At 46.9% G+C, this 25,587-nt stretch overlaps 1 protein-coding gene across 1 annotated transcript in view; it reads right to left on the minus strand.

The window, feature by feature from the left end:
* Positions 1-25,587, minus strand: part of PLXNC1 (plexin C1) — a 144,453-nt gene that overhangs the window by 117,133 nt on the left and 1,733 nt on the right. Inside the window, exon 2 of the mRNA XM_012775273.3 lies at positions 6,935-7,075. Within this exon, the coding sequence (XP_012630727.2) occupies positions 6,935-7,075 (141 nt within the window). The remainder of the gene's footprint in view (positions 1-6,934; positions 7,076-25,587) is intronic.

Consider the following 25,587-nt stretch of genomic DNA (forward strand, 5'->3'; position numbering starts at 1 on the left):
GCACAGAGAGGCTGTTTTAAGTGCGGTCAGCCAGGGCACTTTGTGAGACAGTGTCCCTTAGCCACCTCCTCTGCTGCCCCTAACCTTAGTGGACCACCAGGCAGGCCAACTCGGCCCCCCTCCCTCTGTCCTCGCTGCAAGAGGGGATACCATTGGGCTAATGAATGCCGTTCTAAGACCGATGCCCTTGGAAATCCCTTGCCCCCCCTTTTGGGAAACAGCCTGAGGGGCCAGCCCCGGGCCCCTCGTCCTATTCAATTTCAGTCGGCCTCGGGGAACAGCCGACAAGAGGATCCCCAGCCCCTAGACTCCTCCGAGCAACCACAGGGAGCGCAGGAGTGGACTTGTGTGCCTCCTCCGACACAATATTAAGACCTGAGGATGGTGTTCAAATTTTGCCTACTGGCTCCTTTGGACCCCCCCCCCCCCCGCTAATATGTTCTTTTTTATTTTGGGCCGAGCCTCCTCTACTCTTGAGGGGCTCATAGTCCACCCCTCCATAGTAGATAGTGACTTTACCGGGGAGATTAACATCTTAGCCAGCGCGCTTACCGGCCCTGTGTGTGTCTCTAAGGGACAGCGCTTAGCTCAGGTGTTGCCCTTGCCCCTTAATACATCCTTCCCAGCCATCGCCCCTAACCGAGGTGCTTCCTGCCCTGGCTCTTCTGATCTTTATTGGGTCCAAGCTATCACCAAAGAACAGCCCACCCTGCGACTAAAATTAGATGGTAAACTTTTTGAGGGCCTTCTTGATTCTGGCGCCGATTCCACGGTTATTACCCAGGACGCCTGGCCCAATTCATGGCCACTGCAGCCTTCCCTTACGCACTTGCAAGGTATAGGACAGTCTAAAAATACTCTCCAGAGCTCAAAAATTTTAACATGGGAAGACCCTGAGGGAAACAGAGGTACCACTCAACCCTTCGTAGTCCCGAGCCTACCTGTTAACTTATGGGGGCGTGATATCCTTGCACAAATGAATGTCATTATGTGCAGCCCCAATGAAGTTATAGCCAGCCAAATGCTTAAACAGGGATTCCTCCCAGGACAGGGTTTAGGCAAAGAGGGTCAGGGACTAAGAGCACCCTTAACCACCCTCCCTAAGTCAGACAGATCAGGACTGGGGTTCAAAGAACATTTTTTATAAGGGCCATTGATCCCCCTGCACTCCAGGCAGATAAAATCACCTGGAAAAGTGACTCACCTGTCTGAATCAATCAGTGGCCCCTCCCATCTAACAAGCTAGCCCAGCTACAGCGTTAGTGCAGGAACAATTAGCTGCCGGACAAATAGAGCCCTCTACTTCGCCATAGAACACCCCCATTTTTGTCATTCAAAAAGCACTGGCAAATGGCGGCTGTTAATCAAACAATGGTTCCCATGGGGGCACTCCAGCCTGGTTTGCCTTCGCCCGTAGCCATCCCCAAAGGCTACTATAAGATAGTCATTGACCTGAAAGACTGCTTTTTCTCCATACCGTTGCACCCACATGACTGTAAGCGCTTCGCCTTCAGTCTTCCGGTAGTAAATTGTATAGGACCCTCCCCGCGTTTCCAGTGGCGAGTATTGCCTCAAGGCATGGCCAACAGCCCTACCCTTTGCCAAAAATATGTGGCTCAGACAATTGATTCTTTTAGAATTCAACATCCTCAGCTATATATAATTCATTATATGGATGACATTCTTTTTGCCGGAGCCGAGACGAGGCAGCTTTGCTTCAAGTTACCATGCAGGTTGTCTCGGCCTTACTGGCTCGAGGCCTCCGCTTGTCCCCTGAAAAAATTCAGGTCTGTCCCCCTCCTCTGCAGAACTAATTCTCACCTTAGTCAACGTCGCCTCTGTCAGGACCATCCGAGAGGCCAATAATTCAGAATATCAGGAGTGTTGGGTATGCTACTCCCCCCGGCCTCCCTTTTATGAAGGCGTCGCTACATTTGGTGAGCCATTATTTACTAATTACACCAGCAGACTCAGATGGGGTCTTGAGACCCATGGTGGCCTGACACTCAGCCAGGTCACAGGCCTAGGCCTTTGCCTTCTTGGCCCAAGAATGCTCCCTCCTGCACCCTTAGAGAAAATATGTAATCAGTCAATTACTGTCAACTCCACTTTTCAGTATATTCAGGCATCTAACACCTCTTATTTTGCTTGTTCTTCCGGCCTTACCCCGTATGTAGTCACTGCAACGTTTCTTGAGCATAGAAAATATTGTGTGTTAGTCATGCTTTTCCCCAGACTCACTGTACATCCTGCTGATGAATTGCTTAAATTTTGGGAGCGTGCCACCACAATGCCCCGAGAAAAGAGAGAGCCCATCACGGCCATAACACTCGCAGTTGTTCTAGGCCTTGGTGCCACAGGGGCTGGAACAGGCATAGCCTCTCTAGTCACCTCCAACCAGCAGTACCTGCAGCTCTCTGCTGCCATCGATAATAATCTCCGAGAGCTACAGCAGGGCCTAAAATATCTCAAAGAATCCCTCGCTTCGCTTTCTGAGATAGTGTTGCAAAATAGAAGAGGCCTAGACTTAGTGTTCCTCCAAGAGGGAGGCTTGTGCACAACACTCAAAGAAGAATGTTGCTTTTACACAGACAAAACAGGTCTGGTAAAAGATAGCATTGAGAGAGTTAGAGCCTAGAAGATAGAAAAAAACGGAGAGAACAAAGTGAGGCATGGTATCAAAATTGGTTTTCCACATCCCCCTGGCTATCCACATTGCTTCTCAGTGTCTTAGGGCCGTTTGTAGGTTTTTTGTTGCTTCTCACTTTTGGGCCTTGGGCATTCAAAAAACTAACCAACTTTGTCAAGTCGCAGGTAGACGCAGCCACACAAAAATCGGTCTCTGTGTTTTACCAACGGCTAGAACAAAGAGGCTCCAGAGAAGACCTCCATACAGAGTCTCCCCATTCAGCCACAGAGGGTCTAAATTTTTCTAACCTTGCCTCAGACATGGAACGCAGTTGGTTCCAAAGGCTGTGGAGACGCCCATGACGGGATTATCGCGATGCCGCGTACCAGGTGCACACCCCGCCAGCTGTGAGGTAACTCCATGACGGGAATAAACTCCCGGGGGCACACTTCATAATCAGAAGTGCCGGAGCTGGATGCCACCTACATAGCCTACGACAGAGGCCTCACCATCATTTCGATCGCCCGATCTTATATTTGGGGTGCTGGTCGTGGAAGCCCATCGCGTAGCCTAAGACAGGCTCTCCACCAACCTGTATAAATCTCCCTCATATTAATAAAGATAGGGGGAGATGTTGGAGACTAAGACCCTCCACATCCCAACGACTTGTCCTCCGCATGGGCCTCCCCCTGGAAAATAGCCTAAGACGAAAATAGCACCCAGCCCTCCAGCTATAGTTCTGAGAAGAATGCATTCCATGACGTGCTTGCTCCAGGGCATGCTACCTGCAATTGTTCCCGACCCCCTGCCAGGTTGAGGTTGAGTGATCAATCACAAACAGCTGCCGATGCCAATAAGACGCTGATTGGGGCTGATTGGCCCACACCCAAGCCTCATCATCCCCCCCACTCTATTTTTCTGTTTCTACTTCCTTGTTTCTGTATATAAAACCTACAAAAAATCCAAGTAAAGTAGACCTTTACAACCCTTTGCTTGGTCTCGTTCCTTTCTCTCGCCCATCTCTTTCAGGCAAGGTCCCCCTTGACCCCCGCGAGTAACAGAAGGTCCCGCGGGCCGGGACAACCCAATATCTCAGCTTGAGTGCAAAACAATGTTCCCAAATAATAAAATATAATACAGCTACTTAAAAATACTGTTTACAAAGGGTCTGTAATAACATCATAATATAAGCATTTTCTCTAATTAACTGAAGAAAAGAGGGTTGCAAAATTGGATAGAGCGCGACCTCAACTATGTAAAAGAAGAATCCTAAATGCTGACAGCAGCTGCCTCTATATGACACAATTAGGGGTAATCTTTTTCTTCGCCTTCCTTCATCCCCCATTACTCTGCAACTTTCTGTATAGGCATATATTACTTTCATAATAAGGAAAAGTTATTTAAGTAACATGCCGTTTAAAGTGGCACCAAATTAAAACTGCATAAGGTCTGCAGAGATTTAAGAGGTCAGGTCTTTACTGGTGGTGACAAAAAACAGCAGTTGGCCCCCAAATGCAGTTTCCTGCCTCTCATCCAGCCAGCCATAGACGGCGGCGCCTGGCGAATGTCAAAATGCTGTCAACTCTTGATCACTTGGAAAGTGATGATTCAGGCTGCGGGTGATCCAAGCCCTCTTTCTTCTCCTCCTCCCACTGTCTGCGAAGGGCTGGGTTTTGTTTTTCGACACTCATTAGTTCCTCCACGCTGTGGCTTAAGAAGCCAAGCTTGTGTCGATCAATGTTCATCTTTTCTAACAGTTCTGGGGACAAGCCTGGCAAGGGCGAAGCTCGAAGCTTTTGAATAAAGGGATTTGGGGATTATGGGTGGCTTCCAAGTCATCTGCACAGTCCTGGGTATTTGGGATCCTGGGTAATTTCAGGGGCTGGATCCAAGAATCTGCACGCAGGGTACAGGAGGGAGTCTTGGGAATTACTGGGCTATCCTGGGGTGCCTGGACGCCAAGTCAGCTGAAATTCCTCCCTCCCAGCCTCCTTCTGAGTGAGGGAAGCTCTCTCTTTTGCGGGGGAGGGAGGGTTAACACCCCAGCAGTTATCCTGCCAGTGAGGTGCTCCCTCAGTCAGATGGTCTGCCTTCTTCTCCTACAGGCCCAAAGAGCATCAGTCCCCCGGGGCGTGGACCCCTGTCAGCGTGCTGCCTGCTTGCCCCCAGACCTGAAGTGGTCGCCCAGGCCAGGGGCAGAGGTTACAAAGCCAGTGCAGCATGGGGGATATCAGTGCAGTGTCTGAAGTCGCTCCAGGTTCACATCCCTGCTCTGTCCCTGTGTGACCCTGAGCAGATCATTCAATTTCTCTGGGCCTCAACTTCCTCATCTGTAAAGTGGGAATAGCAGACCCACCTCACCAAGTTGTGGAGAGGACTGAATTAGTTAGAAGATGCAGAGTGACATGGCATTTGGGAGGCACCGTATCAATATGTGCAGTCACAAAACAAATGAAAAGTGAACCTGCCCTGTTCTTCGAACCCCTGAAACGATGCCGCAGACATGGCTTCTACAGGGGCACCCCATACAGACCAGCCTCCTCGACAGCGTGAAGCCGCAGCTCGGGCCCAGTGTCCCTCCAGTGCCACAGCGTCCCTACAATCTGGCCAGCTGCTGGGGTGAATGAACAGGGCAGGCAAGACCAGGCCGTCCCCTGGGGAACTATTTATAGCCAAGTGTTCCTTCACCTCCAATTCCCCATGTAACAGTTTGGTTGGCTCAGCTTTGGGGAAACAGTGTTCTTGTCAAAACATTCATCAAAAATATCCCAAATCTGAAGAGATAATTGGGGAGGAGGCCCAGGAAGGATTGATGGAAACTTCTGCCAGGCTAATGGGTCCAATCGGCCAGACCAGGTTGGTGTGGCTACAGATGTCACCCGGAGACCTGTGCAGAATGACTGACGGGTGTTTACCCTTCCCCAGGAAATAAAGCTGACGCAACAGGGAAGATGATCGATGTATATTTTAAAAGAATGTGTATACAAACAAACTCCCTCCCATATGTTACTGGGTTTCCTCCAAAGAAAACAGATTACATCAAATGCCTACCAGGCACTCAGCACTGTATTAGGCTGTGGAAATTCATTGGCCCCCTTTCTCAAGAAGCTTAAAATCAAGTTGGGAAGGCAAGACAAGCATGGTGAAAAGGTTAGGTGTCAGAGAAAGACATCTGTAGTGATCAGAAGAATGAAACAGATCGAGAGTATTTCCGGAGAGGAGGGCAGAACAAGACCACTCCAGGCTCAGGCATCATCAGAGAGGAGGCAGGGTTTGAGCTGATAGAGACCATCAGAAGAGAAAAAAGGGTTTTCTAGGTTGTCTAGTATAATCTCATTTTCCAGATGAGCAAATGGAGGCTCAGAGAGGTTAATCAATTCACCTAAAGTCACACAGCTAGTCATCCGTGGGAGGTCAGTTGGGATAACTGATCTGTTAGTATTTCATTAAGAATCTGAGCCTGAGAGTAAATGTGCTGGCTGCAGAGAGGCATGAAAGATCAGTGTTGGGTGACAGAAATACATCAGTTCCCAACCACTAATGTGCTCGGGGCCACAGGAGGTGTTCAATAAATGCTTACCAATGACATTGATAAGATGACCACTATGTCATTTCAGACAAGTCATTGGTATCTCTGATTTTATTTTCTCCTCCTCCCCACCGCCCCTCCCATCAGTGAATAAAAATCTCAACTTGGGTGCATCCATACAGGGGGAAAAAATAGTCCTCCCAGATAAAAGCCAGGAGGAGTCTCAAAGGATTTTAGATCTCTAACCTCTTTGTCGCATATGTGGGTACAAAGGGCAGAAAACAAACCCCCTCTGTGGGAGGCAAGTGGGCTGGCTGGGGAGGAACACCTGTTTTTTTCTTCTTTTCAAGCCCTATAATCTCTCATCTCTTTGAAGTTGTGAGAAATCAGGTGCTTTGTACATTTCCATTATAAAGGAGATAGAACTAAAAGGTCACATGCCTCAGGAAGGTGAGTCAGGGACGGGGTAGGGGCCAGACCCCCGTTTACCTCACCCAGGCAACTTATGAGTAAGGAAGGGAAAATATCTTGGCACACTCCCAGGAAGCAAGGGAGCTGGGACTTCGTGACACGGCTGGGGGTACGTTGCTACGTACAGATTTCTGGAATTTCTTCCAGGCCATTTCTAGGGGTCTCTGAGGAGTTCACAAAGCAAGTGGTATGGTCTTGTGTATAAACCCAGAAGCATTAAAAATAAATAAATAAAAGCAAAGCGCAAAAAGCACAAAACAGATCACTAGGAAAGTAGACATGCGAAGAAGGCACAGAAAACCAACCTTAAGCAACTGGCCGTCTCCGGTCCCCAAGAACAAAACAGTCCTGTTCATGACCACAGTGCCATAGACCGATGTCAGGTCGGAATGGATCAGGGTAGATGATGCGATGGGCTGTACTCTTTCAGGTTGATCCCCTTCTTTCTGAACATGCACACAAACGCACAAAAAACAAAATGATCATTTTTAACAGCGATACTTCTCATGATACTGACACAATGACACTCAGGCCCTCCTAGGAGGGAATCCCACTTCTGGGCCCCAAATACATTTCCTTAGGCAAGATCCCCAGGAGCAACCTTTCATTACCTTGATCTGCAAAATAAATCACCGCTTGCCCTGCCCATAGGGATCACCCTTGTTTGGCCCCTGTTTGCTCTGTATTAACAAGTGTTAGTTGCCAGGAGTGAGCGGGCCACCCATTTAACACTCCCCCGGCTGATATAGGAAGCTGAGCTCCACTTGATTGCCAAGAGACAGCCCACTGCTGAATTGGGAGGGAAACGCACTTATACTTGGCTGTTTTCAGGATCCTGCCGCCAACTCATTTTGGCTAGGCGCTGGCTTCTGTGAGGTTAAACACAAACATTCCCCAAGATGTGCCACGGGCAATCCTGATGGGTGCGATGGCAGACAGCAGGGATTCTGCATTTCCAAGAAGGGCACCATGGGAAGCCCAAAGACAGGGCAACAGAATTAGGGGTGGTGTGGTGGTGGTTCAAGGCAAAGATATATAGTCGTGGACGCTTGGTAAGACACAGCCACAGAGCTGAAGAGGAACCAAGTAGAAGGGCTGGCACTGGTGCTGACACTCTTAAAGAGAAAACAAAAAAGCATAAATCCCAACCCGAAGGCATTTAAATTGTCTGAGGCTCGGGGCACATAGAATCACATGCTTGCTCCTGATCATTAAATAAAGCCCCTCTTCAAGCCCAGAGCAGAAGAGACTGTGGACCAAAATGTCTTTTTCTTTTTTTGTGTAAAAGGAATGAAGTGTTCCATGCTGCTTCCTGCCTTCAACGACAGGAAACTGAGTTTGTTACACAAATCTCGGGAAGATAGGGAGCTAGAAAGGGCCGTTGCCGTCTGCAGCGACTGAACACAGTGTGATAGCATACTTTATCTGCCAGAGCTCAGTTCCCAACTATACTAAGGTTTTAAGAGGCGCATTGAAGCTGTAGCCAATGGGAGTGCTGGCAAACTTCGGGGAGCAACAGCAACTCCTAAAATCACTCTGTTTGGGGAGGAGAAGGAGGTAGGCAGGGGAGGCTAAGACTTATTAACTTCATTATATTATTGCCAACAGTGTTTATGTCTTTCAATTTATGTCTTATTAAATATTCATTATTTTTAAACCCACCAAGTTTCATTAACATCTAACTAAATGGATTCATGGGCTAAATTGATTTCTGAAGCCTTTAAAGGACTGTCTATATTTCTTTGTTGAAGTTGCGCTGCAAGGGAAAGATAAGCTACCAAGGATTCCTCCAATGCCCTGATCACTTTTCAAGGGAAAGATGTCACAACCTAAGAGAGACTTTTTTTTTCCATAAAATATTCTATAGTGAACTCGGTTTAAGAAGATTTTTGGAAAGCTCATTAGAGAATTTTTTTTTTCTTGTTAAAAGATACTTTTCATGCATTCGGAGAAGATGAGGAGCTGTCCTGTTAAAATTGAAGTTAAGAAAAAAAATCTCTGTGGGTCTAAGGATCGGAACAATAGATCACTGTTTAGATAAGGAAGCCTCGTGACTATGAGCAGAAAAAAGAAAAATCGGATGACCTTTAGGATTAAAAAAAAAACAAGCCACACTGCACATCTCGCTTTAAAATCAAACCAGAAGGCCGGGCGCTGTGGCTCACGCCTGTAATCCTAGCTCTTGGGAGGCCGAGGCGGGCGGATTGCTCAAGGTCAGGAGTTCAAAACCAGCCTGAGCAAGAGCGAGACCCCGTCTCTACTATAAATAGAAAGAAATTAATTGGCCAACTGATATATATATATAAAAAAAAAATTAGCCGGGCATGGTGGCGCATGCCTGTAGTCCCAGCTACCCGGGAGGCTGAGGCAGAAGGATCACTCGAGCCCAGGAGTTTGAGGTTGCTGTGAGCTAGGCTGACGCCACGGCACTCACTCTAGCCTGGGCAACAAAGCGAGACTCTGTCTCAAAAAAAAAAAAAAAAAAAAAAAATCAAACCAGAATTGTTCAAACGTAAGATCGGATGACCATGCCTATTACTTTTATTAAATATTTGAGCACTGCTGAGAGGCTCACTCAGAGAACTAGGCATCATCTCTGTCTGGGCATCTGGAATGTTCTAACACCAGTATCTTTGGCTGAAGAACTCCATTCCCCTTCATCTCACAACACAGAAAAATAATGGCTGTGGATTGCAGATTATCCACAAGGACCAAATGGAACAGTGTACTTCCAGGTCTGGTATACTATAGGGACTTAATGACTGCATCTATTCTAATCCTCTAAGAACAATTACATCATGGGTAGCCTTTGCTGAGGGAGGATGAGAGATCTTGTTTGTGAAAGACTACCTCCAAAGAAAACAGGCAGCTCAAAAGCTTAAAGGGAAGAAGGGGAAAATTGGTTCCAAATTACCGTCTTACCTTTTGTAGTTTCCTTCTCTGACTTCTGACTATTCTTCAACAATTGTAGTTTTTCCAATTAAATGCTAGATCAATGGCACAGGTAAGTAGTGCAGCCATTAAATCAATGTTGCCAAACTTGAAAGGCTGATGCTATAGAGCAAACCACCTAGGACTACTAGTTTGCATTTGAACTTGGTTCTCACCGAGTGACCTGGGCAATTTATTTAAACCCCATTGGGGGTTGTCTTTCTCAACTGTCTAATAATGCTGATGTGCCTGATTGGCAGGGTGGTTATGAAGAAGAGATAATAATGGTAATGTTAATAATAATAATATAATACCAGCTAACATATATTAATACTTACTGTATGCCACCTGGAGTATTTTATCATCTTAACTAATAGAGGCAGTATAGGATAGTGAGCCAGGTTGGCTAGGTTTGACTCTTGGCTCCATCACTTTCTAGCTAAGTAATGTTGTGCACATTAACCTCTCTGTGACTCAGTTTCCTCCTCTACATGATGGAAATGATGACAATAGCATGTACGCCACAGACTTGTTATGATGCCTGCATGAGATAGTGCAGAAGCCTTAATAAAGCTTTGAACACTGTCTGGCACATAATAAGTAACAGACAATCCATGTTTGCTGTCATTCCTTTATTTAAAAACACAAACAGTACTGCCACATCCATGGCAGTTGTTTCCATCTTCTTTGTCAAAAGAACCCTAATTTTGTTCAGGTAGCAATGAACCCAAGCCCGGTGTAAACCATCACTGGGCCAAGCCAAATGGCAACTCTGTCCCGCATTGCCAGGTACCAGCTCTCCCAGCCCTTAGAGCTAAGGGTGCCCATGTGGTCCAGTTCTGGGCAGTGACATGTGAGAAGTCCACTGGAGGGATTTCCGGGAATAATTTTCCTCCTTGATAAGAGAAGACTCTTGAGGAGAGCCCATCTTCCCTCTTCCCTCACTTCCTCCCTTGGAATACACCGTGTGAGGCCATCACCTGTGGACAAGTGGTGGCCATTTTCCCTCCACGAGATTCAAGATGGAGGAAGAAAATCAGCATGCCGATTGGTGTGTGTGTGGCGGGGGAGATAAGAGACCCTAGGTTCTTGAGGATACCCCTGAGCCACAGACCTCCAACCTTTTAACTTTTTACTAAGTTAACAATAGACGCCATGGTTTCAGCCACTGTCGACTGCATTTTCTGTTACCTGGAACCAAAAGCAAGTCCCTCTTTAAGAAATGAGAGTCACAACTTGCTGGAGCAGGCACTGAAGCATGGCTCTTCCTCAGCTATGAGGGACCAGGAACTGGACTAGTGTTTCTTCCTCTCACCACCCTGGAGGACCCCAGCCACAGTCAGGATTTTTGCAGCCAATTACAACAGTGAGCCTGGAAGAAAATGGGAAAGAGGAGGCTTGGACCTCATGAAAACCCCAGGGGCTGCTCTGGCTGAATGGAAATGGATTCTTTTGTGCTGGAAACACAGAGAAATGGACAGGTCCCTGTGAATGGAAAAAGGAGCCCTCTGAATGGCTTTCTTATGCTCATTTCAGCAAATGAAAACAAAAGACAGGCTCCAGAGAAACCTCTTCAGGAACCTGAGGAGGGGAAATAGTGCAGTCAGCCCCCTGTGTCCAGAGATTATTCTTACTCTTTTTTCTTCCCCCAGCCTATTTTCTATCTTGCCCTTCTCTCCCCTTAGGGCATAATCGCTAATGTTGCTCTCAGCCTATTCTGTCTAGTTTATTATGTGTAATTTATTTCTGAATCCCAGCCTCTGCTTGTTCGTCTGTGTGTAACAAGGTTAATGCCTTGTAATGATGCTTTTGCCAGTTCTGCCTTTCATGACAAAAATCCAATCTTGATTTAGCTCTAAACCTTGTCTACCCTTTGGGCTTTCTTGGTTCCCTCAGAGTTGTCATTCTGCTTCTCCTTCCTGCCATGTCTAACCACAGCGTCACGCCTACACTTCTGCCGGCTCTGAGAGGGAAACTTTTCTCAGTTGGAGGAAAAAGCTACCTTGGCTCAAACGACGTTTGGGCTGAAAGAGAGAGCGAGCTTTGGGCTCAACACAGCAAACTGGGAGCAAGGCTACGGAGGTGTGTGTGCTGGTGCACGTGTGTGTGCGCACGCGCACGTGCACGTGTGTGTGTGCATGTGTACATGTGCATGTGTGCGTGTGTGCATGTGTACATGTGCATGTGTGCGTGTGTGCATGTGTGCGTGTGCAGGGAGTAGTGGGCATGTCACGAAAGAAACAGCTCCATCTCCTTGCAGCTCCTTCACGCCAGTTTTCATTGACAATAAACACTCCCCCATTGTGCACCGCGCAGCTCCAGGGGACGACAGCCATGACCGAGGGTGAGAAAGGCACTCTCTGGAGTTGAGCAACACCCAGCCCTGCCCCTGCCACGTGAAAGATGGCCCAGCTCATGGAGGTTCAGGCCGGGCGCTCACAGCCACGCTGTGGCTTTTGGGCAACACGGGGAGGAAGTGTGCACAAAAGTGGGGCCTCCAGTGTTGGGCGCCTGGCAAGAGTCAAGTCTTTCACCTGCAAGGTGCTACAAGGATTCCTGCATGTTAATTTTTTTCTCACAAGGAGAGGGCAAATGCAAACTGGGTGCCTGATAATTTCTCATACATTGATAAAGTGCCTCTCGTGGGCAGTTAATTGTGCATTCTGTTTCCTTTGGGATATACTTGTTTTGAAGCAGTGCCATCATTTCCCATTACATGCCCAGGGGGCCACTCTGCAGTTAGGAAACCTCGGAAGGATCCCTACACCCAATTCTGGCCCCTGCTCTGTTCCCTACCAGCTGCTTGATTCTGGCAAGTTAAGTCCCTGAACCTCAGTGAACACATCTGTAAAATGGAGCCAATAATATACCACATGCCCTGCCTCTCAGGGTTGTGGTAAGGCCCAAATGAAATCATGTGTATGAAAATAATCAGAAAAGTCTCTTTATTAAGCTAGGGAGATGGAAAGAACCGTGATTTTATCAGCCATTAAGGCTCGGGTCACTTTTCTCCATTCTGGGGTATACCATGTGGATCAGGTTCTCACTAAGTTCGTGGCATCTCTGATCATCTGAAGGAAGAATTGACACTGGGGACTCAAATGATCAAAAGGAAAAGCTCAAAGTGTGCAGGAGGAACGGAGGAGAGACGCTGAGGGACAGGCTGGGCAGCCTCTGGACCAGGCCAGCAAGGGCGGGGTGCAGCACAGCCGTGGGAAACGGGCAAAGTGCCGAAGCGTGGATTTCACCTCCTTCCACATCTCTCTGCCCTCCACAGGCCCGAGTCCTCCAGCCTCCCAAGCCTACCCACCACCAAAGCTCCACTCTCCACGATTCATCCTTCCTCCTCCTGGCTTTATGTCCCTTCCCTGCCCTCCATCTAATTCTCCATCCCCTCCCCGTGGCTAACTTGTCAATGACTTATGAAAAGACAGCCTGACTGAAATCATTCACAAAATGATATGAATGGCAGATAGTGTGAAAACTGCACTTTCCCTACATTCTTAGAATTGAAAGACACTCGGTTCGCCAATGTCTTCCTATGAGGAAGCTACTGGCATTCTAGATGGGACAGTTCCTTGTCAAGGGGGCTGTCCTGTGCGATGCAGGGCTTTCGGCATCTCTGACTTCTGTCCAAAAGGCATGCTTCCCCATCGCCCGTCATTTTGATACCGCAAACACCCCCTTCCGCACGTTGCATAACACCCGCTGAGTAAATGTCACCGTCCCCTGTAGAGATCACTGGAATGTATGACATGGTTTCAGAGCTGCGGAAAAATGGTTGCCTAGACTTGTCCTGATTCCCTAGTCTTCCCCGTCATGGTCAACGGCACCAGCAATCACCCTCAACTCCTCTCTTTCCATCACTCCCCATGTCCAACACATGAAAAATCTCAGCTGAATTTCTCGACAATCTCAAATCCATCTTCTCCCTCTCACAGGCTCTACGCAAGGCAAGCTTCCATCACCCCCCTTTCTGATCTGCTGCAAGACCCCCCTGGTCTCCCTTTTCAACCTACAATCTAGTCTCTGTCCAATAGCCAGAGTGATCTTTTAAAATATAAAACAGGGCATCTTACTCCCTTGGCTAAAATTCTTCAATGGCATCCCATGACACTTAGAATTGAATCCATATGCCCCCCAGGCCCTGCCTGAGCTGGGCCCTAATGACTTCTTCATACTCATTCCTTGCCACTCTTCTGCACTCTGCCTCAGCTCCCAAAGTTGCTTTCTCTCAGACTCTTTAACATGTTACCCTCTTTCTGCCTCAGGGCCTTTGCACATGCTACTTCTTCTAGACTCACTCCCTTCGCTTCTTTGTAGGCTGGCTCTTTCTAATCTTTCAGGTTTCAAGTTAAATGTCACCTCCTCATAGACACATGACTGTAACTGTCTCTATTCCTACCCTAGTTGTTATTTGAATCATAGCAATCCATTTATTTCCTCCAAAATACTTATTATAATTATTGATTTAAAAATATATTTATTGCCTGTCTCTCAGTAGACTCTAAGCTCTACAATAGTTTATCTTATTCTACACTTTGGTTTTTTGTTTTGTTTTGTTTTTGCGACAGAGTCTCACTCTGTTGCCCGGGCTAGAGTGCCATGGAGTCAGCCTAGCTCACAACAACCTCAAACTCCTGGACTCAAGCAATCCTGCTGCCTCAGCCTCTCAAGTAACAGGCACGCACCACCATGCCCGGCTAATTTTTTTCTATATATATATTAGTTGGCCAATTAATTTCTTTCTATTTAGAGTAGAGACGGAGTCTCACTCTTGCTCAGGCTGGTTTCGAACTCCTGACCTTGAGCAATCCGCCTACCTCGGCCTCCCAGGATTACAGTGCTAGGATTACAGGCGTGAGCCACCGCGCCTGGCCTTATTCTATACTTTGAAAGCAGCATCCACCTCAGCATCTGGCATGTAGTAGGTTGTCAATAAATGTTTATTGAATGAATGAATAAATACATGGGTCAATGTTTGAAAATACGTTCTGTCAATATCTCATCAGGCGACTATGGTACATTGCTAAGTAGGCCTAATCATTACAGAGTTCTTCAATTGAGCTAAGATTTGTCCCTTGTAAACAGTCGGCCTTGGTTCTGCCTTGGGGAGCAATAGGAAACTACCCTGCACCTCCTGTTACCATGTATATTGGCCTTCTCTAAATTCACATTTGTAGTTCATTGACAGCTTGTAAGCGACAGTTTCTGGGTCTCTTGCCATCTCAGCCCATAGACAGTCTATGGATTCAGTATACTTCAAATGTGGCTTTAAGAAGTAAACAAAGTACTTTGGGCATGCTCTGATCAAAGCAAATAATAGGACTGTTTTCTCCCATGGCCCAAATAATGTAATTTTATGAACATGGCCTAGTATTGTGTTAACTCTTTGAAATAAAAAGAGCTGATGATAAGGCCGGGCGCTGTGGCTCACGCCTGTAATCCTAGCTCTTGGGAGGCCGAGGCGGGTGGATTGCTCAAGGTCAGGAGTTCGAAACCAGCCTGAGCAAGAGCGAGACCCCGTCTCTACTATAAATAGAAAGAAATTAATTGGCCAACTGATATATATATAAAAAATTAGCCGGGCATGGTGGCGCATGCCTGTAGTCCCAGCTACCCGGGAGGCTGAGGCAGAAGGATCACTCGAGCCCAGGAGTTTGAGGTTGCTGTGAGCTAGGCTGACGCCACGGCACTCACTCTAGCCTGGGCAACAAAGCGAGACTCTGTCTCAAAAAAAAAAAAAAAAAAAAGAGCTGATGATAGCATGGAAGAGTAGAAAGAACAAAAGATTTAGAGTAAAAAAAAATATGTAAGTTCAAGTTCAAGCTCTAATACTTATGAGTTGTGTGTCTTTAGACAGTCATTTATTCTCTCTGAGGTCTCTCCATCCACCCATCCACCCACTCAACCCACCCATCTATCCATTATTTATGGAGCACTTGCTGTTGGCCAAGTGCTTGATCTGAAAAATACAGATGGGAATAAACTCCCTATAGTCAAAATAAGCCAGTCAAATGAGTTTTGAAACAAAATGCAACACTTTACATTGCATGTCATTGAAACACTTGGTAACACTTTACATTTCATGTCTGAAACACTTGGTAACTGAAATGAATGCTTAGAGTGGAGACTCTACTGATATCCACAGTTCACGCGGACAGAATTTAGGAAATCCATGAAACTAGATGATAAAAAAAAAATACATCTTCATTTTAGCAAGCGCTCGCTGAAACTTGGCATTCCCTTTGATTATGGATTCAGTCCACAGCAGTATTAACTGAACCTGTGACTTTTTCACCAAAAGAAATCAGATATTTTCATATCATTTGATAGTTGTTGCAGATACCTCCAAGTATCGTGTATGCTCATCTCTACTTTGAAATTATGGTAGTTACTGCTGCTAGATCTTGCTACTGGATGTGTTAAGATATATTACTGTATCTCAAATTGAAAAAATATTTTGATATGTCTCTATATTATTAACATGGGGTCTATTTTGCAATCCTATCTTTTTATTTTATGCATTAGAAACAATATTCTGAGAGGGGGAGTACAGGCTGCATGAGCGCTGGGGAGGGTTAGGAAGGGAGCTTTTGCTAATAAGCACAGGAGGCTGACACGAGGGGACACCTATAGCCGCCGGCTGCTCTAGGCTACGCCCTCCTATTGCCTCAGAGAAGCAAGGGTCAGCACTTGGAATCCAGTTTGTAAAAGGGGTCACTGATGGAGAAAGGAGCCTCAGGAGGAGGCCAACGAGCGATGAACAGGAACAGCTGCTGTGTTAGACAACATGCTTCTTCGAGCAGGCGGGGGGAATGACGAGGAATCCTGCCTCACTGGGAAGGGAGTCCCCAAAAAAAACGCCTGCCCTCTTGGCTGCCTGGCTTTTGCTCTTCTTAGAAACACAGCTCCAGAGTCCATCCTCTTGGAAGCTCTTATGTCACCACGCTGTAACTGTCTTCTCCACTAGATGAAGGGCGCCTTCCTCCCAGTTCTGCAAACATTTACTGAGGGCTCGCCACTGACTGTGTTGGCCTTCTGGATGCCTGGGGGACCAAGATGAGTGAGCCAGACCTGGCCACTGCCTCGAGGCACATACAGCCCAACACAGAGCCTGACACACTCTGGGGTTTACGGAGCGGACCCCAGATACCTAAATCCATTGCCAACTGCCTACTTAGCGACCTTCCTGGATGTCCCAAAGACATCTAAAACTTAACAAAGATTAAATTCATCCTCTAATGAGTCGCCAACAGCTCTCGAAACTATGTCTTAAAAAGAGATTTCATTTCATCCCTCCTGTCTACCCTCATGCCACAAGCTCAGTTCAGGTCTTCAACATTGAATTACTGCAATCAACAGACTCCACCTGTTTCTCTCCATATTTGTGGCCACTGCTCTTGACTAAGGTGACATTATGTCTTGCCTGGACTGCTGCAAGAGCCTCCTGCAGGTTTTCCTGCTTTCACTGTGGCCGATCTCTCATCCCTTCCCCACAGGGCAGCCATTATTTAGGAATTCAAATCCAATCACTTCACTTCCCTTCAGAAGCTCTCCAATGCTCTGAGAATAAAATCTAATCTCCTTCCCATTGCCTAGGAGGCCTGTAGGCTCAGGCTGCTGCTTCCTGCTCCCACCTCCTCCCCTGACACTCTGTCCTCACCACCTCCCTAAGCTCAGCCACACCAGCCTTTTGCTCCCCAGCCTGTCCACGTCCCTCCCTCTGAGCCCTTGCACCTGCCCTCTGGCTGCCAGGAGTGCCTGCTCCCACTTGCCATGGGGAAGCTGACAGCTGTCCTTTCTGTCCTTTCTTATCTTCCTGGTGTTAACTCAGCCTCCTTGGAGAGAACTTTCCCCAACACCCCACCCAAAATGGCTCTGTCGCATCGCCCATTTAGTGGTGTGCCTCAGTTTCCCCACCTTTAATACGAGAGTAACAAGATGGCCCACCTTGTAAAGTTGCGTAGAGAGTTCCATGAGCTACTGCTGGTAAAGTGCTTAGAATAATGATATACACTAAGTGCTCGGTGAGCTTCAGCCATCATTTTAATATAAAAATAACTAGTTATTTGCTAAATGCTTATCATGTGCCCTATTTACTACAGATATAAATATTTTCACATACTGTGTGGCACCTAATAGGAACTCAAGAAATGACTCATTGGAACTAATGATTGTCCTAATCGGTGCCTTGGCTTTGCCTTCAGTCTTGCCCCAGCCACTTAATCTTCTGAGCGACCTTTCTAGAAGGCACTCAGATCCTGCCAGCTTATAACCCTGCTGTGGGCCCCCTCTGCCATAGCCATGGTTTTCACACCCTGCTCAGCAGGGTCCTCAAAGTGCGTCCAAGGGGCAGGGCAGGTTGCAGGGCCCTGGGAACCTCCCAACACCTGCTTCCCCACGTCCCCAGAGCCTTGGCCATGGTCATGCCCGGAGCAGCAGGTCAAGGATGCTTTTTCTCATCTTTTTCTCATGCAAAGCTTCTGGTCGAGAATTTATTTAAAAGCAAGGTCTGGGAAGTCTGAAAATGACTGACCACCAGGACAAAATCCAACTACCTTTGCCTGTCTTGTTAAGCCCTTCGCCATCTGGACCTGCACGCTCATTTTTGGCCACTCCCCAGCCAGGGGGAGCTGCTTGTGGTTTGCAAGCTTAGTCAACTTCCCGCTTGTGCACAAGCTGTGCCCTCTCCCTAGAACTCCCTTCTCTGCCTTCTCCACTTAGCTTCAGGACACAGCTCAAGCATCACCTCTGGGAAGCCTCCCAGATCCTCCCAGCCTGAGCACCATGCCTCTTCCTGTGGCTTCCACAGCATCTTTTTGCTACATCTCCCTCGCCATGAGCAACAGACTGTATGCAAAAGGCTTGTTTCACTCTCTTTCTATAACAGCAAGAGTCAACAAACCACCACCTGTGGCCCAAATCTGGCCTGCTGCCTGTTTTTTGAACAGCCCGTGAGCTAAGAATAGTTTTCACATGTTTAAATGGTTGAAAAGAGTCAAAAAAAGAATAACTCGTGACAAGTGAAAATTATAGGGAATTCAGATTTCCGCGTCTATAAAGTTTTAATGGAACATAGCTGTGCTTGTTCACTTACGTATTATCTATGGCTGTGTTGGCACTAAACAGCAGAGTCGAGCAACTGCGACAGAGACTGTATGTAGCCTGCGAAGCCTAAAATATTGCTGATCTGGCTCTTTACTGAAAGTTTGCTGACCCTGGCATAACACCTTTGGCCATGGCAGTGGGAGAGAAATAGGGTCAAATCCCCCCAGAAATGTCTCTGAGGAAAACACTATGCATAGCTATTGAATCGACAATCAAACCAATATGAAAATCAACTACTGAAACTAAAACGTAGGTCACAGTTCCATTTGTTTTTGTGACCACATAACAGTTAGCATTTCATCATGATAGAAAATTAAGAAAAGCGAGGAGCACATTTCATAAAAACAAACAGACAAAAACCCTACTACTACCACAGCCCTGATCCCATGAACAGGTTAGACCCATGATGCCTACAAAAAGTCCCCAAGAAGACTTTGGGCTTTCTCAGTCTTCATCATCTATGGGCCAAAGTATGCTCCGGGAAGGGAGTGGCCACCAAGGCACTTCAAGGGAAGCAGAGATGATGCTATCGTATGCTGTTGTAGTCAAGATGTTGGTCGCCATGTGATTCCTCCAGCGTTCTGTTCTAAGGGGACCTGCCACAGGGCCTGCTGGGAGCCATCATGTTTGACCCCTTCTTCTAATAAGACCAGGAGCCAGTACCTGCCCCCAAGGGGTACAAATCCCTACACTGGACTAGGGCTCATAATCTGGAGTGAATGATGAGTTGGAACCGATTCCATCTCTCTCCTGGCAACTTGGACTAAATAATATAGAAATTTGTTGCCAGTTAGTAGCCAAAGTAGAAGGTAAAAGGCTGTTAAGATGTACAGTGGGGCTCAAGGCAGGCTGAGGCATACTCAGGTGAAGGGGGAAAGGGGTGGACATTTGAGGAAGCAGAAGAGATCACCTGGCAGCAGGACAGAGCAAAGCAGCCATGCTAAGTCATGTTAAAAGTAAAACCTTAGAATGAGCACCCATTATTTTCTGATGTCAAGCTCCTTCGAGCTGCCTTGAATGCAGAACCACCTTCCAACTCCATAACAAGGAGCCCTGTCCTATTATTATTAGCTGTCACTATGGTGATGACAGTAACACACACAGCACTTACTACAGGTCAAGTAGTATCCATTCTACACATATTAACTCATGAATCCAGACAATGATCTTGTGAAGCCAGTAGGATCCCTACTTATAGGTAAAGAAACTGAGTCACAGAAAGGTTAAATAACTTGCCCAAAGTCACACAACTGGTAAGTAGCAGCTCTAGTCTCAACTGACCTAGCTCCAGAGATTGTGCCTATAGCCATTACACAGCTGCTTCTATTCCTAGATTACCACGCAATTCCACGTGTTTCCATCTGTGAAATCCCTCATCCTCTTATTTGAGTTTGTTCCATGCAACCAACTGTACCTGACTAGGACAGAAATTGGCATCAGGTTTGATGCTGTAAAGACCAGACCCTTGGAAAGATTCTCTGGTGTGTGGGATTGGTTTTGGTGTACAGCAGAGTAGAAGATTCTAGATGTCCTCCCGCATCATGGAATAAAATACAAATGAACTGTTGTACACAAAAGTGAAGGAACTGATTGAACTATGACTTACAGATTTCTGAGACTCAGATTACAAGCATGGCAAGGCTTTAGAGAGCTTCCTAGGCATTGCCTTTGAGCAGTCAGGAGGGAATACAGAACATAAGGGCAGCAGAATGAGTTGGTTACTTTTTTATGGCCCTAAATAAAATGCAACAGAAATAAATGGGACAAGTTCCTATTCCAGGTGCCTCAGCTGGAATACAAGGAAAATGTCTGATCTTACAATAGGGGTTCTCAAATCTGAGCATAACTTAGAATCCCCTTGAGGGCTTACTAAAGCACAGCTGTAGTCCTCCTCCTACCTCCAGGGTTTCTGATTTAGTAAATCTGACATGGGGCCCAAGAATTTGTGTTTCCAGCAAGTTCCCAGGTGATGTTGATGCTGCTGGTCCAGAGATTGCCCTTTAAGAACTACTGCTTACAGCATAAAGCCCTTTCCTCTTGTAGGTAAAAGGCATGATTGTGTGTATTATTAGATTACAACAGAGAAGTTCCAACCATGCTGGGTTTCTATGGTCAAAGGTAACTCCCAGATTGGCAACACCAGAAGTCTGGCTATGCCAGTGAATGGGGATATCTAGGAATTGCTGGAGGAGTGAAGGATGCCATAGAACCTAGGACTAGGGAAGAAAGGGGCCCTGACACATCAGACATTAAAAAAAAAGGATGAAATTTACAGGAGTATGAGGTGATCAGACTCAGGAAACTGTTGCTGCTCAGTATAGAAAACATTTCCAACATGATTCTCCCAGATCCCTTATCTATTCATTCAACAAATGTTTTTCAAGCCCCAGCTACATCCCAGGTATTATTTTAAGTACCAGGGGTTCAACAGAGAACGCCCTCTCTGAATGCTCAGAACATCCACAAGGTCTTAAAGATCATAGTCGAGGAACTACAAGCCTCCCAGAGTCAGAACTTCAGACAGTCATGAGTGCAAACTTAGGGTCTCAGTTCGCAACCAAGGATTCTCTGTTCTGTCAAATGTCTTATGTCCACGAAAAGCTGGTCTTATCATAGCAGTTGTAAGGGCCTACCTTGCTCCATGCAGGATAGGATCGACACCAGGACCCAACGTCTGTGGTGACAGACTGTCCATGGCAGTGGACATGCATATACTATTATATGTAGGACAAATTATTTAATCTTTCTGTGCCTCAGTTTCTTCATCTACAAGTGGGGATTCTACTTGCTTCATAGGATCATTGTCTAGATCCATGAGTTAACATGCATAGGATGAACACTACTCAACCAGTAGTAAAGGCTATGTTTACTGTCATTGCCATCATGATTACTAATAGTAATTGGATGGGGCTCTCTGACATGCAGTTGGAAGGTGGTTAAAACCTCAGGTCCTAGAGCTTGACCACCCAGGCTCTAAATTCTCTGCTATTTTCCAGCTGCGGAACCTAACTGGAGCTCTCTGGGCCTTAATTTTCTCATTTCTAATCATAATAATAACTACAGTCTTTGCCCCCTTTGGTAACTGGGAATCAACTGAAAATAAGGCATGTAAATTGCCTCACACAAAACCTGGCCATAATAACTATTCAGTTGATAGCAGCTATGATTGCTTTTTCCCCTCTTTCTAAGTGGGCGCTGTCATTACAGTTATCCTTTTGAATCTGTTTTTGCATATCAGATGTGTATATTATATGGGGGTAAAAATCACCATCTAGTCTATCGGCCACAAAATGGCTCAAGAGAATCATAACAGAAACTGGAAGGGAAATAAACATCACAGGAAGACTGCGGATTCTGAGGTCAATAGGCTACATTGCCGCTTGGAACTGGGATGTCACTTCTACACACAGTCGCGAGATGTGCCTTGGGTCGCTGTCTGTTGGAGAGCATGAGAGTGTTTTGTGGTTGTCTGCATGACAGTTAAATTATGTCAGGCTTTAGAATCGTGTGAGCGTGGAAGAAGGGGGTGTGTCCCCCACAAGGGGTAGAGTGAAGTACAGGAGACAGTCCTGTGGGCCAGCACTATAGGGTCCTCCCCCTCCGTGTGTACAGAGGGGTGACCACCATGTCTAAACCACAAGCCACCCCGACACTCAACTATGGCAGCCAAACAAATCTGGAGCAATCAGACTCCATAAACTTGAATACAAACACTTTTCTATGGTTTACATAGGTGTGCCAGAGGTACTGGGAGTTCAGCAAGGGAAGAAGTTAATTAACTTGAACAGAATTAAAAAACATTTATTTTTATATGAATCCTAGCACAGGTATGTTATGGAATAGAAAAAAAAAACAGAAAAAAACCACATTAAGTTTTAAAACACAATCCAAGATTAGCAACATCTTGTATTGCCGTTAGGAGGCATCCTCTGGCCTCAACCCACATCCTAGGGGAGGTTACTTGCTGCCTCTTTACTTAGGGGAACTTCAAGGGAAAATTCAAGAAGCACCAGGGTGGTAGAAAGAATAGAGCTGTAAACTCGGGAAGACCTGGACCTAAGCTGGAGGGCTCTGACGCTTCTTTCATTATCTTGAGCAAGTGGCTTAACTGATCTGGAGTTTCCTCATCTGGGCTGTTCCTCATAGACTCAATCTCTGACTTGATGAGAGGCTCAAGAGAAATAAAATATATGAGGAAGTGCCGTGCAACTATTCATTAGGGTTATTAGAGAGTCTACAGAAATCACTTGCCTTTGACGCATTTGGGGGCTGCAGTTAACCTGCTCTAGCTGTGAAAGGGGATTCAAAGTTGGTGGCAAGGCAGAAAAAGAGACCGTCTGGTGTGTAAGCGGCCGAGTACACACCCACTGCACACACGTCTTGTAAATTACTCCTTGGCGGGAGAAGCTGAAGGGGAGGAGGATCAGCCGATGTGAGATAAGAGAACCAAGAGATGGGAAAATACAACCCAGTCAGTCCTGCCACTTTTCTCCCTATGCTTGATTGAAAATGGAAAATAAGAGAGAGCTGCTAGGAGAGGGAGAAGGCAAGCAAACCTAGCTGCTTGTGCCTCGCAGCCTGTGGATTGCTGTTAAAATTACTGTGTCTGCTCTGAAGGAATCGCCGTTGGAATCTATTGAGGCTTCCTCTAGAGTGTTTCAACTTCAGCTCCTGTTTTAGGCACCTATAATTCAGCATGCCTTTCCAAAAAGACATTCAAGACCTGGAAATAAAATGCAGAACAAACGCAATCAAATGACATCATTCTTCTGAGTGACAGCCGGGGGCACACTGATCCCATGACCCCATTAAACGGGGTTGCAACCTGCTATTGTCCTTTCAGTGGCAAAATCAGTGGCACTCAGCACAGAGCTTACACTAGCAGGCATCAAACAAATATCTGTTGAATTAAGTATCTTATCTGCGTATTTAATAGGTTAGAAAATTGACAGCTTTTTCATCAAAACTACTACCTTTTTTCATTCAAACTCCTCTTGAAATTCAATTCCATTAAGGCTTTTTAATGCATACTACCAGCAAGGAATTTACTTAAATGAAAAAAAAAAAATGCAAAACTCCGAGCTCCCACCTGTGCAGCCATGACATGCTATTGTTTGAACCAGAGTATATTATTTAACTTGGATGACAAGCTCAGGGGGTAGAGACCCTGTCTTTCAGAACACACAGCTCTGAGCACACTGGGAGTTCTGGATAAATAACAGCCGCAAGAAATGCTGTGGAGGGACCCATTTTAATTATTTATTTTCCCAATTCCAGATTTTTGGCAGCTTGTGTTTATCCCTTGCTTGATTTCTAAGGGGCAGCTCTCTCCCAGAAGCTCCGGTGAAGACGGATAAACAGCTCCTCCACTGCCCCTGTCCCCACCCCTCCCCCATGGCAGCACAAGTAGGAACACCTGATTGAGCCAAAACTCTGGGCCTCTGAGTGCATGCACGATGCCTGCTGCGTCTGGGAGGGAGCTGAGTCCTCCAGGACCAAATAGGTAGAGAGACGCAGTCAAGAGAAATGTTTTGGCTGCACACATCGCCACAGCTGTCAGATGGCAAAGCTTGGACTGCCACCGTTATTACCTGCTGTGGGCCTCTGAGCTGTCTTGTCATTAACCCCGGAGACCAAATGTGCCTAAATCTTGACCCAAACGAATAATTGAGGGGGGGGGTACTTTCCAGTCTTTCAACAGAGAAGTAGAAGGCTATGGTTTTGTCAAACTTGAACCATGAGATTAGAGAGATCTAATAAAGACAGATTTAAATATTAAATTATATGTGTACAGCAAGACTAAGCCATTTAGGAGGCAAGATGGGTTATTTACATATTTTTTAAAAATGATACCAGTAATGAAACGAAGGCATCGTGTGTGTGTCCCAGCACACAGCCAACAGGCAAAGAGGAAGAAGCAAGTGACCATTCTAAGGAGCCTTGCAAAAGACCTCCCATTTCTCCCTGGATGATAGGGCTGGTATTTGGTAAGAAGCGCTTTGCAGAGAAAGGGGTGGGTGGGGGTGAGGGTGTCTTTCTATGCACATATTAGTATACCTGAGCGCCAGTGCTCCCCTGTAACCCTGTTGTTGCACCAACACAACACCTTTTCCAAGCGGAGACTTCTCCCCTTCCTTTCTGACTCATATCAAAACAATGGCAACACCTGTAGCCGTTAATTTCTGCGCTTTGGTTTCTGTCCAGTTATAAAGGAGGCTCTCAGCGGGCTCCCCTCTCAGAAGCCATATGTGGAGTTGACGTGCCAGCCGCCTGGGAAGGGAGACGGCCTCCGGAGAAGTGCACAATGGCCCCATAATCCTCATCAACTGGACCCTCTTGAACTGCCGCTTTATTTTCCAGTCAGAGACATGCCAGGCTCAAGATGCAAGCGGTGGCCGCCCTGGGAGCCCAGGGCAAACCTGTGTCGTCTGCCTGGTTCAGGCGCAGCCCAAGGGTGGGACCTCTGAGTCCTGCAAATCTGGAGCCCAGAAACTGCCTGTAGCAGCACCCCAACACTTTCCCCCGGCTCCTCCCTCCAGGGGGAAGCTTCGGCCACAAACCCGCCTCCCGCGGGCCAGCCTCCCGCCCCAGCTGCAGACCACAGCGCACCCTCAGCAGAGCCACAGCCCCGCCCCCGGCACCGGGTCGCGCCGCGGGCTCTGCCCCACCGCCAGCCTCTTCTGCGGGCTCCGGTACCCGCGCGGAGCCGGCTGCCCACTCCCCAGACCACATCCCCGTGTTGCCGGTGGGGGGCGGCGGTAGGGGGCACAAAGGCTGGGGTGTGGCAGCGAGCCCTCTGGGTTCAATGGCTTCTCTGCCCAGGGCACTGTGTTTGGGAACTGTGTTGACCAAGGGGGTCAAAACCACACGCCTGCGAAGACCGCACAGAAGGGGCGGAGAGGAGTCGGCAGAGGCG

Source organism: Microcebus murinus, chromosome 10 (genome assembly GCF_040939455.1).
Source record: "Microcebus murinus isolate Inina chromosome 10, M.murinus_Inina_mat1.0, whole genome shotgun sequence".
NCBI classification, from domain to species: domain Eukaryota; kingdom Metazoa; phylum Chordata; class Mammalia; order Primates; family Cheirogaleidae; genus Microcebus; species Microcebus murinus.